Raw genomic sequence first — 13111 nt, forward strand, 5'->3', positions numbered from 1 at the left:
TTATGTTGGAGGAAACAATTTGAACTTCTAGGGGAAAGAATGCTATGTAAACAGAGGTGTCTGAAATAAATCGGTATATTAGTATACAAAGGATAGTAATTTAAGCCTGTTCAGATCCTAATAATAATAGTTGACTGACGTAAACAACACTAAATGCAAAGATTGTATTCAACCTGCTCAAATCACCCTTTGTGACGATCTCTCTTAAGACTAATCATTAGGAGAAGAGCTGGAAGATCTCTGGAATTCTCTACTTCAACTTCTTTCTCTTGCAGGTCAACAATGAACGGCTGTATCTACCTCTGAAATTGGGACAAGGGAAGATAAATATCTTTTCCTTTGGCTTCCATGTGGTGGTGGAAACTGATTTTGGCCTGAAGGTTGTGTATGACTGGAAGACTTTCCTGTCAATCACAGTCCCACGAAACATGCAGAACAGCACCTACGGCTTGTGTGGCCGCTATAACGGCAACCCTGACGATGACCTGGAGATGCCTATGGGTCTGCTTGCATCCAGCGTCAATGAGTTTGGGCAGAGCTGGGTGAAGAGGGACACCTTCTGCCAGGTGGGCTGTGGGGACCGCTGCCCTTCCTGTGCCAAGGTGGAAGGTTTCTCAAAGGTTCAGCAGCTGTGCAGCCTAATTCCCAACCAGAACGCTGGCTTCACCAAGTGTCACAGCAAAGTCAATCCCACCTTCTTTTACAAGAACTGCCTGTTTGACTCTTGCATTGATGGGGGCGCGGTGCAGACTGCCTGCAGCTGGCTACAGAACTACGCCAGCACCTGCCAGACTCAGGGGATTGCAGTGACTGGCTGGAGGAATTACACGTCATGCTGTGAGTCCTTCCCCTTATCTTGCCTTGTGTCTTAATTGGTGTGGACGGGTCGGTCTTCCATCTCTATAGGTGTCATAGAAAATTAAATAGAGCAATTTAAGGATAAGCACTTTGAAATTGAGTTAGTTGTCTAAAACAACATGTATAACCTACCAGAGTCTCCGTTTCTTTTTCTGTAAAACTGACTCATTTCATATGTTGCTCTGAGGATGAAATAAGATCATTTACCTTTTTATTTTTTAAAAAAATATTTTATTATATTTTATTTTTAAATCACTTTTTATTTTTCAATTACAGTTGACATACAATATTATATTAGTTGCAAGTGTACAACATACTAATTAGGCATTTATATAACTTACAAAGTGATCACCCAATAAATCTATTACCCATCTGACAAAATACATAGTTATTACAATATTTTTTACTATATTCCCTGTGCTGTACTTTACATCCCCATGGCTATTTTGTAACTATTAATTTGCACTTCTTAACCCTTTCTCCTTTTTCAAACCCATTCCCCCAAACCTCCCTCTGATCTAGCAACCACCAAAAGTTTCCTTGTATCTATGACTTTGTTTCTGCTTAGTTTGCTCATTTATTTTGTTTTTAGATTCCATATATCAGTGAAATATTAGGGCATTTGCCTTTGTCTGATTTATTTCACTCAGCATAATACACTCTAGATCCAATCCATGTTGTTGCAGATGGCAAGATTTCATTCTTTTTTTATGGAAGAGTTACATTGCATTGTATGTAGGCATCACTTCTTTCTCCATTAATTTTTGATGGACGCTTAGGTTGCTCCCATATCTTGGCTATTGTAAATAAAGCTGCGGTGAACATACGGATGCGCCTATGCTTTTGAATTGGTGTTACGGGTTTCTTTGGATATGATACCTGGAAGAGAAATTGCTGGGCCCTTCTTGTCTCTTGTTATACCCTTTATTTTAAAGTTTATTTTGTCTGGTATAAGTTTTTCTATCCCAGCTTTTTTTGTTTTTCCATTTGCATGAAATGTCGTTTTAAATTTATTTACTTTCAGTCTGTGCATGTCTTTCAATCTGAGTGAGACTCTTGTAGGCAGCGTATGTGAGGGTCTTGTTTTCTTATCCATTCAGCCACCCTATGCTTTTTGGTTGGAGCATTTAATCTTTACCTTTAAAGTGACTATTTATAGCTATATAGTTATTGTCATTTTATTGTTCATATTTGTAATCTTTCTTCTTCTTCTTAAAGAGACCCCTCAACATTTCCCATGATACAAATTTGGGGGTTGATGAGCTCCTTTAGCTGCCTCTCGTCTGGGAAGCTCTTTACCTGTCCTTCGATTCTAAATGACAGCTTTGGTTTGGAGTAACCTTGGTTGTATGTAGGTCCTTGCTTTCATCAGTTTGAATATTTTGTGCCAGTCCTTCTGGCCTGCAAAGTTTCTGTTGGGAGCCCCTTGTAGGTAACTAACTGCTTTTCTCTTGCTGCTTTTAAGATTCTCTTTGTCTTTAACCTTTGGCATTTTAATTATGGTGTGTCTTGGTGTGGGACTTTCAACGCATCTTGTTTGGGACTCTGTGCTTCCTGGGCTTATATGTCTATTTTCTTCATCATATTAAGGAACATTTTCATCATTATTTCGTCAAATGGGTTTACAGTTCCTTGCTCTCTCTCTTCTTCTTCTAGAACCCCTAGGATGCAAATGTTGGAACAATTGATGTTGTCCCAGAGGCCCCTTAAACCATCCTCATCGTTTTTTAAATATGTTTTTATTGATTTTAGAGAGGAAGGGAGAGAAAGATAGAAACATAGATGAGACAGAAACAGTGATCCGTTGCCTCCCACATGCCTCCTACTGGGGATCGCGCCTGTAACCTGGGCATGTGCCGTGACTGGGAATTGAACTGGTGACTCTTGGTGCATGGGTCGATGCGCAACCACTGAGCCACACCAGGTGGGACATCCTCATCTTTTTTTTTATCATTTCGTTTTTGCCATTCTGATTGGAATTTTCTGCTACCTTACCTTCCAAATTGCTGATTCTATCCTCTGCTTCATCTAATCTAGTGTTGATTTCCTTAAATGTATTCTCCATTTCAGTTACTGTATTATTCTTTTCTGACTGGTTCTTTTTATATTTTCTATCTCCCACTTTATGTTTCCTGTCTCCCTGAGGTTGAAGTTCTCACTAGATCATTGAGCAGCCTTATAACCAGACCAGTGTTTTAAACTCTGCATCTCGTAGATAGCTTGTCTTTATTTTGTTTAGGTTTTTTCCTGGAGTTTTGTTCTGTTCTTTCATTTAGGACATGTTTCTGTGTCTCCTCATGTTGACTGTCTCCCTGTGTTTGTTTCTATGTATTAGGTAGAGCTATTACATCAACTGTTCTTGGTAGAGTAGCTTTATGTAGTAGATGTCTTGTGGAGCCCGGGGACACAGTCTCCCTGGTCACCTGAGCTGGGTGTTCCACATGTGTCCCTTGTGTGGGCATGTGTGCCTTCCTGTTGTAATTTATGCTTGATTGACATCGGCTGATTGCTCAGGATGATTGTTTAAATCTGGCCACTCTGTGTTGGTTCTGGGGCCTCTTGGGAGGGGCTCTGGTGTAGGCCACAGTCAGTTGCTGCCTGTGCCCTGCTCAGGGCCACTTGGTATAAGCCATAAAGTTACCTGCAGATGGTTGCCGCTTGTCCTGGGCTTATAGGTGCCTGGAAAGCCTGAGCAAGTGAACTGAGGCTGACTGTTGCTAGTGTTAGGCTTGGGGCTGTTTAGCAAGAGGTGGGGGGCATGCTGAGACCAGATGTTGCTTGTTTGAGGTTTGTGAAACTAAGAGATTTTAGGAAAGTCCACAGCATGAGCCAAAACTGCTTGTATGGAAAAGCTACTGGAAGCAGCTTGGGTGGGCCTGCAAGTTGGGTGGGGGAGGGTCTCAGGGAGTCACCAGGGCGGGGCAAATGGTTTTAGCTAGGTTGATAGAGACTCAGATATGGTGCCCACCTGTGTGTGCAGGCTGGGTGGGGAGAGGGATCAACAAAGGAACAATGGCCTCTACGAGCACTTATAATGTCTGAGAGAAAACTGCTCTTCCAGTCCTCGGCCTGAAACCAGACAATTTAGTTCCTCCTCATATGTCCCTGGCACCTTTCAAGCGGTTGCCCCAGTTCTGGAGCTCAGACTGAGTGAGACCAATGGCAAGTAAGTCCATGTGTGTGCCCTTTAAGAGGAATGCCTGGGACACCTCACTACTCAGGAAGGACCTCTACAGCTGAGATATCCCTCCCAATTCTTATCTGCCACATGTGAGTATGAGACCAGCCTCTCCTACCTGTCTTGATGTGGCATCTTCTGTATATCCTCAGTTGTAGAACTTCAGGGAGTTCTGAATGATGGCTGTTCTATAATTGGCTTGTAATTTTGATGTGGTTGTGAGAGGTGGTGAGCACAGCCTTTACCTGCTCCACCATCTTAACCAATCACTTATATAAAGGGCAGAGCACCATACATGGTATTTGGACTCAGCAAGTACACAATAAAATTCTAACAAAGGACTAATAGGGAAAGAGTTAGCTAGTAGGTTAGTTAGCTCTAGAACCTCATGGGCCCACCGTTGTATTGATAATTTATATGCTCTCTCTAAGTGTGTTATTCTATTTGACTCATACATGTGCTGTATCAGACTTTGAGCTTATGAAACATAGCAAGGTGTTAAGAGCATTAGAGACAGAATAGAGCCCCTGGATTCTGGCCCTGCTCTATCTTTAAGAAGCAGTGTAGCCTTGGAGCATCTCACTTTTCCTCCTGGCCTGTAGTTCCCCCAGTGATGGTGTGATAAAGCTGCTGTCTGTATCCCTCATGCTGCAGAAGCATCCAGAGGGTACAGTTAGGTAGCTGGAGACACAGCAGCACATTCTGCATGCTAACTGGCGTTCTTGTTACATTAATGGCATGCTCTGAGCCAATCCCAGTGCCACACACCTCATCAGCATTACCTTATTTATTCTCTTCAGCAACCCAGTTAGTTGGGGAAAACCTAGACTCAGAGGAATTTTGTAACTTGCCTACAGTTATACGATCTCAGTAGCAAAGTCTGAATTTGACCTTCTTAACCCCAAAGCTCATGCTCTCGACCCATTCATTCACTATACTCGTATACTATGTACTGAAAGAATTTGCCTTCATTTAGCACATCATACTAGGAAAAAACTGGAGGAGAAACCACTATTGGTCTTTGGCCGATCTGTCATCTCAGTATCATTAGCTATACCAAATTTCTTTGTAGACCCAACTGTATAAAATGGCTACATATTGATGCTGAATGTGTGGAGTTCTAAATAAGTGATATAGCAAGGGTCCCAGAGAACAAACTCCCTTTGCATTCTGGAAAAAGAGGATTTGGATGAACAACCAGAAAGAATGTTATTGTTTAATACTCACACAGTTAATTTACATTCTACATAATTATGTTCATGCAGATTGTTGGAGGAAATGGGGAGAGGGAGAAAAAAGATTTTAATACCATTTCATCCAGACTTGGTCCCTGAGTGAGGCGTTGGAGTAATGATTCCAGAATTACTGTCCACACTAATTGACCTTCGATAACTTCAGTAAAATAAATATGCCTATAAAAAGTCAGGGTCTGGATATCTACCCAGAGCTGCCCTGGATTCATCAGGGTGAGCACAGTCTGGCCTGAGAGCTTGCCTTTCTGCAAATCAGAAAACCAAGTTGTGGACTCAGGGGTGTTGAAATGGTGCATATTTGGGAAAGAGTTTTAAGAAGGACATTGCTTGCTTCATCTTGAGACCCACTACAAGGACACCCTTTCTTCCTGAAGCCATGATGTGGCTGAACTGCTCTCTAGGATGGCTGGGATGGGGAGTGGCATAGTGTGTGTCCAAACCATTGCTTCTAGCTACAGTGAGCGACGATGTCATTGGAATAGTTGTTTTTTGAGGGGGATAATGCCAGGAACTCTCACCTTAAATATGGGTCTCAATTTTTGTCACTCCTGGGAAGGAAAAGGAATTGAGTTAGCAAGCCCCTATGACATTACCTCTGAAGATGAAGGTCTCCCTAGCCCTATAGAGCTTGGACCCAGAGGGCTAACAGTGCTGCAGGGTGAGGAAACCGGTTTAGAAAGGCTGACTTCGTACCGACATGAAGACTGTTTCCTTGTCCTTCTGCCCTTCTACCAGAACCCTTTTCTCTCCCCACCTTGATGTTTTTTCCAGACATCGGTTGCTTCCTCTATACGTAGTAATGGAGAGTTGGATCCAAGGCACTTAGAGCAGAGTCCGTCCTGCCTCATCCTCAGCCTTGGACCCACCCCACCCTTGCCTCCTCCATTTGCTTAGCAGTGTCCCTCACAGTAGGGTTATACCTCCTCCGACCTTGGCATTTCAGGACAGGGGGAATATCCAAAAGGGAGTACCTGAGAAGATGGTGGCAGTAACTGGCAAAGAGAAAATCTAAAATAAGAGAAATATTCATAATTTAAAGACAGTATGTGGGTGAGGATGGGGGAGGGGGTGCATACATTTGGAGGCACCTTAGTTTTCCATTTTAAAGTTAAGAAGCAGAAAAAATCTGGGAGAGACTGAATCCCAGTTCCACCCTTCGATCTGAGAGATCAGTGAACAGAGAAAATCTGTCTTAGATATACTTGCTTGTAACCATATTTCATATAACTCTAACCACTGAGAAGTAAAGGCAGAACTAGTACCCCTCCCCTCCCCTCATTCTTCTAAGACTTGATCCAATGCAATGTTCACAGGTTGCACAATGAGAAATGGTTCTTTCAGGAGAAGGGAGTTAGACCAGAATTGCCATTAAATTTATGCTTCATTGAGAGCAGAGTAGAGCTCTGCTGTTCTTTAACATCTCAATGCTATTAGCAGGTCCTATAAATGAAATAATTTATTACTCAATTACCTCATTTGTAAATGCATTGGAAAGTTCTTGACCCAAGTTGAACATATAGGGAAGGGGAAGTAAATCGTCTTAATTACTAACCTCTCCTTAAAATTCATTCAGCTGAATCTTTCATTCTTTCAGTGCCTTAAAATGAGGACTTAATGTGCTAGAGAGTGAACGTACATAACTGAAGAACATAATAAGGGAATAAGTTGCTTGGCTCTGACTACGTGCCAGGTACCAGTGTAGGTGCTCTAGGTACTCTTCACTGCCCACAGCAACCCTGTAAAGTAGGTACTATTACTAGTTCCATGGTCTTGAGGAAGAAACCAAAGCTCAGAGAAATTAGGTAATTTTCCCACGGAAAGTGGCTTGAGTAAGCTGGACAGTACTCTCCCCACAGAGCAGTGCAGCCTTCCCAACCCTGGTCAGGCCACGGGCCCGGGGGAGCTGGGGAATCCCCTGGTGCCGAAGGGGGTATTCAGTCTATAGAATCGGGAGTGGGGGGTGTCTGCCAGCCATTGGAGAATTCAGCGTGATGATGTCTCAAGAGCCAGGCCTCCCGGGCCTGGCACCTGGTAGGCGGTCAGTCCCGTTTGAGAACTGCTACCATTTTCCCTTTGACCCGAGGCAACTTCTGCTACTTCAGAGCCCTCATTGCAAAGTCTAGTAATTAGGGATTTTCTTACATAGTTCTCTGCAGATCCAATAAACTTTTGTTGAATAACTAAAAAAAGAATCCTATCACTGCTACTAAACAGTGACAGCTACTAATGGCAGAAGCTATCATTCAAGCACCAGGCACTGTACTAGAAGCTTTGAAAAGCTGAACCTCATTTTATCTTAACAACTACTTCATGAGGGAGATGTTTTTATGCCCGTTTTACAGATGAGGAAAAGCGGTTTAGAGAGGGTAAGTAACCTGCCCAAGGTGGCACTGCTAGGTAGTGGCAGAGCCAGGGCTCAAGCCAGGTCGTTTTGACTACAAAGCCCTGTCCATTCTACCGTATGCCATGGCTCTTCAGGGAACCCATGCATCCTGCCCACCTGGGAGCAAAGGCTAAATCAGCCCACTGGCCATGGAAAGAGACACACTGTGACCATAGTGGAACTCAAGAGTAGGGTTATCATCACTCACAGCCCTCATTACTTCATTTGGGTTGAGAAAGTCAGTATTCATATTTCAAAGTTTGTCTTAAAAAATCAAGTTTCTTAGCCTCCTGTTATGTTCTTAGCACTTTTTTGGGTGACATGGAAGAATCAGAAGCATAAAGTATGAAGTTTATAGTCTAGTTGGAGAAATAGGACCAGCGTACTTGAAACAATAATGGACATCTTTAAATCAGTAGCATATCATCCCAGATATCAAAACATGTTGTAGAACTTCAGTAATGAAAACTGGAACATGAACAGAAAAACCAACCAGTAGAAAGATATGAAATATAGAAATAGGTCGAAGTGCTAAGGGGAGATTGCTATATAGTGGCATTTGAAATCATCGGGGAAAAATATCTAAGCAGCTCCTTCACTCTTCACTTCAAAATAAAATCCAGACAGAACCAAGATTAAACAAACAAACAAAAGTTATAAAAGTGCTAGAAAGCAATAAAGGAGTTTTGTTTGGTTCAGTTTGGTAATCTTGCTGTAGAGAGGGCCTTTTCTAAGCAAGACTCATAAAGCCATAGGGAAAACCTGATAAATTTGACCACTTTAAAATTTCAAATTTCTACATATCAGAAACATAAAAGCAAATAAATATCCACAAAAAGCAGAGTCAAATGGAAAATGAAAAATATTTAATAACTGAATGACAAAAGTCTTTCATTTATAAAGAGATTTTACAATTTAATAAGAAAAAAATGTGTAAAGGACATTGAAAGACAATTAACAGAAAAAGACGTACAAATGGATTATAAACAAATGAAAAGGCGATGGGCCTCACAAAGAATGCAAACTGCAGAAGGATATAGCAGATACCATTTTTTATTATGGTAGAACACATATAACAGAATTTACTCTTTTCACCATTTCTAGTGTACATGTCAGTGCTTTTAAGTAGTCCATACTGTGCAACCACCACCACCACCTCCAGCACTCTTTTCATCTTGCAAAACTGAAACTCCATACCCATTCAGCAATAGCTCTCATCCCCAACCCCCAGTAACCACTCTTCTAATTTCTGTCTCTCTGGACTTGAGTACTTTAGATACTTCATGTAAGTGGAATCATACAGTATTTGTCTTCTTACAGGTGACTTCTTTCACGTACATAACGTCCTCAAGGTTCATCTGTGTTGTAGTATAATATAGACTTTCCTTCCTTTTCAAAGCTGAATAATATTCTGTTGTATGTACATACCACCTTTTGTTTATCCATTCACTCATCAACAGACCCGGCTGCTTCTACACTCTAGCTATTGTGAGTAATGCTGCTGTGAACATGGCATACAAATCTTTTTGAGATACTTTTTTCAAAACTTTTGAGTATTTACCTAATTCCAAAACTTTTGGAATTATTGGATCATATGGTAATTCCATGTTTAATCTTTTGAGGAGCTACCATAATGTCTTCCACAGCAGCTATACCATTTTACTTTTCATCAATGGTACACAAGGGTTCTAATTTCTCCACATCTTTGCCAACATTTGCTATTTTCCTGTTTTTTTAACAGTAGCCATTCTAATGGGTATGAGATCTCATTGTAGTTTTGGTATATATTTCTCTGATCATTAGTTACATGGAGCAGATTTTCTGTGCTTATTGGTCATTTATATACCTTCATTCATATATCTTCTTTGGAGAAATGTCTATTCAAATCCTTTGTCCATTTTTTAATCAGGGTGTTTGATTATTTTATTGTTGAGTTTTAAGAGTTCTCTATATATTCTGGATAGCAATCCCTTATAGCCACAGCATTTAACTTGTCATATTTCCAAGGATCGGAAAATTTGGTGATAAACAATCAGTGAGAATGCGGGAAAATAAACCTCCTGTAGACCTGGTAGGAGGAAAAATTAGCACAGCCTCTTTAGAAGGCAATTCAGTAGCATCTATCAAGGATTTAAATGGATATACCCTTTGACCCAATAATTTCACTTTCCAGAATTTATTGTACAGATTCACTTGCTCATGAGGGCAAATATATGTACAAGGATGTTCACTGCAACAGCATCAAAGCACAAGATGTGTCACGCAGCAATGCAAAAACAGTAATTCAAGGCTAAGTGGTATTGAGTAGAAATTCTCACATATTAGTAGTTGTGCTTTTAATATCTGTCTATTAAAATAAGTTTCTATAAAACTTTTAAGCAAACCTGTCTTTAATGATTGGCGATTGGCTAACACTTACTAAACACTTCTGTGCTGAGCACTGCTCTAAGCACAGACTCACTCAGTCCTTCCCAACAAGTCATGAGCAGGTGTCATGGGTATGTGCATGTTGCAGATTAGGGAGCTGAGAACCAGGAGGCTAATTAACTGGCTATGGTCTCTTACATCTGCCCCAGAGCCCACACTCTTCACCAGGACCCTAACTGCTTCCCATAACCATCTGCATGCTTTTGAAATCAATAGAACATAGTTAACATGGGTCAGTCTACACACACACACATAAGGCACATTTGCCTTCTCAGCAATCAAGGGGCTCAGAGGCCTACCGTCTATAAACTACTGCCTGAGAAGAAGGTTCTGTGGAAGTTCTGAGGTGAAGGTGAGTTATTAGAATAGGTGTAAGAGTGGGGAACTGTATGAATAAGACTTGAAGAATGGGGAGTTTGGATAGGCTGTGAGGATAAAGAAAGGCATGCCAAAGGGAGATCCGCATGAGTGAGGGCCTAGAGGTGGGAGTGAGTGTGGATGCCTAACTGAAACTGAGAGGCATGTTGGGAGGTGTGTTTAAGGTAGCAGATTAGAGGACCTCAAAAACAGGCTGAAGAGAGGACAAGGGTTATGTGAGGAACCTCCAGCTACCTTCATCTTCTCTTTGGTCCATTGTTTAAGCAATAATAACTCAGAGGCTTTATGTAAGCAGAGAGGATACTAGTAAGAAAAGGTGGTAAATTTCATTCTACCTTCCTCAACACCCCCTCCATCTCCCTAAGTAGGTGAGCAATGACTTCAGGAGATCACCTACAGTTCTTGGGACTGTACAAGTTTTGACTTGTGTCTTCTGTTCCAGCTGTCACCTGCCCTCCCAACAGCCATTATGAGAGCTGTGTGAGTGTCTGCCAGCCCCGCTGTGCTGCCATCCGCCTGAAAAGTGACTGCAACCACTACTGTGTGGAGGGCTGTCAGTGCGACTCGGGCTATGTCCTCAATGGCAAGAGCTGCATCCTGCCCCACAGCTGCGGCTGCTACTCAGATGGCAAATATTACGAGGTAGGAGAGCTTGGCACTGATTGTTCCTCTTTGCCAAGAGGTTAATCACAGTTGACCGATCTTCCCGCTTCATCATGAAGATTAGGGTGCTTATTTGTAGGGAGGTGGGAGAACAGAGAGGTTAACAACAGGTCTGTGGAGGCTCTTGCTCACTGAGTACTGGATTTGGAAATGCATTTGAGCCTCACTCTCCTCCCTCCTCCGTAGCAGCACGGTCGCTAGCACTCTGCATTCCCTCCTCTTAGCATTTGTGTTTCTCTCTCCCTATGCCTGTCTCTAGGCCCTCTGATTTCCTCTCCTGTTAATCTTAATTTGCTTCTCGAAAGCATTTGGAAATATGGTAGCTGTGAATATGACACTTGTAACTGTCTTAGCCAAGGACATTTTTAACTGGGAAATATGGGGCTTGAGGCTGGAAGCAATAGCTTTTCCTTTCTGGCTATTGAAGCTCCATGGGAGTGAGGGAAAGCATGTGCCATCTATCACTCTGGTACTATCTGCAGAGGATTCCACCTGAACTGCTTAATGTGATGCCCCCACACCTACCATTTGCTTCCCTATATATAGGGTCTTAAACATCTAGCTAATGAAGATGTCCTTTGTAGATATCACTTGGTAAAACATATCAGCCCACTAAATTGTTTACTTTGTACTTTATAAATTTTATTTATTTCAACTTTAAATAATCTTTTATTTTCAATTACAGCTGACATGTAATATTATATTAGTTTCAGGTGTACAACCCAGTGATCAGACATTATATAACTAACTAAATGATCATCTGTATAAATCTCATACGCATCTGACACCATACACAGTTATTACAGTATTATTGACTATATTCCCTGTGCTGTACTTTACATCCTTGTTACTATTCTGTAACTACCGATCTGTACTTCTTCATTCCTTCACCTTTTTCGCCCATCCCCCAAGCCCCTTCCCATCTGGCAACTGTCAAAATGTTCTCTGTATCTATGAGTCTGTTTCTGGTCTGCTTGTTCATTAATTTTGTTTTTAAAATTCAATTGTTGATAGATGTGTATTTATTGCCATTTTATTACTCATATTTTTAATGTTTTTCCCCCTTCTTCTTCTTAAAGAAGGCCCTTCAACATTTCATGTAATGCTGGTGAGTGGTGATAATGAATTCCTTTAGCTTTTTCATGTCTGAGAAGCTCTTTGTATGTTCTTTGATTCTATAATTGCCTTGCTGGGTAGAGTAATCTTGGTTGTAGGTCCTTGTTTTTCATCACTTTGAACACTTCTTGCCCCTCCCTCCTGCCCTGCAAAGTTTCTGTTGAGAAATCAGTTGACAGCCTTGTGGGAGCTCCCTTGTAGGTAACTAACTGCTTTTCTCTTGCTGCTTTTAAGATTTTCTCTGTCTTTAACCTTTGATGTTTTAATTATGATGCATCTTAGTGTGAGCCCCTTTGGGTTCCTCTCATTTGGGACCCTTTGTGCTTCCTGGACTTATGTGTCTATTTTATTCACCAGGTTAGGGAAGTTTTCTGTCATTATATTTTCACACAGGTGTTCAATTTCTTACTTTCTCTCTTTTCCCTCCGGCACCCCATGATGTGAATGTTGATATGCTTAAAGTTGTCCCAGAGGCTCCTTACACTATCCTCTTTTTTTTATTATTATTCTTTTTTCCTTCTACTGTTCTGATTGGGTGTTTTCTGCTTTCTTATCTTCCAAATCTCTGATTTGATCCTCTGCTTCATCTACTCCACTGTTGATTCCCTATAATGTATTGTTCATTTCAGTTAGTGTAATTTTCACTTCTGACTGGTTCTTTTTTATGTTTCCTATCTTTGTTGAAGTTCTCACTAAGTTCATCTACTCTTCCCCTAAGTTCATTGAGCATCCTTATAACCAGTATTTTTCTTTGAATCTAGTAGATTGTTTTTCTCCATTTTGTTTAGTTTTTTTTTCTGGAGCTTAGTTCTATTTTTATTTAGGAAATGTTTCTTTGTCTCCTCATTTTGACTG

The 13111-nt window shown here is 41.2% G+C and overlaps 1 protein-coding gene across 1 annotated transcript in view; it reads left to right on the forward strand.

The window, feature by feature from the left end:
• The window catches only part of TECTA (tectorin alpha), a 127975-nt gene that overhangs the window by 67787 nt on the left and 47077 nt on the right, over nt 1-13111 (forward strand). The window contains exons 12-13 of the mRNA XM_087828512.1: nt 276-837; nt 10920-11119. Coding sequence (XP_087684638.1) covers nt 276-837; nt 10920-11119 — 762 coding nt within the window. The remainder of the gene's footprint in view (nt 1-275; nt 838-10919; nt 11120-13111) is intronic.

Source organism: Miniopterus natalensis, chromosome 20 (genome assembly GCF_054644295.1).
Source record: "Miniopterus natalensis isolate mMinNat1 chromosome 20, mMinNat1.hap1, whole genome shotgun sequence".
NCBI lineage: Eukaryota > Metazoa > Chordata > Mammalia > Chiroptera > Miniopteridae > Miniopterus > Miniopterus natalensis.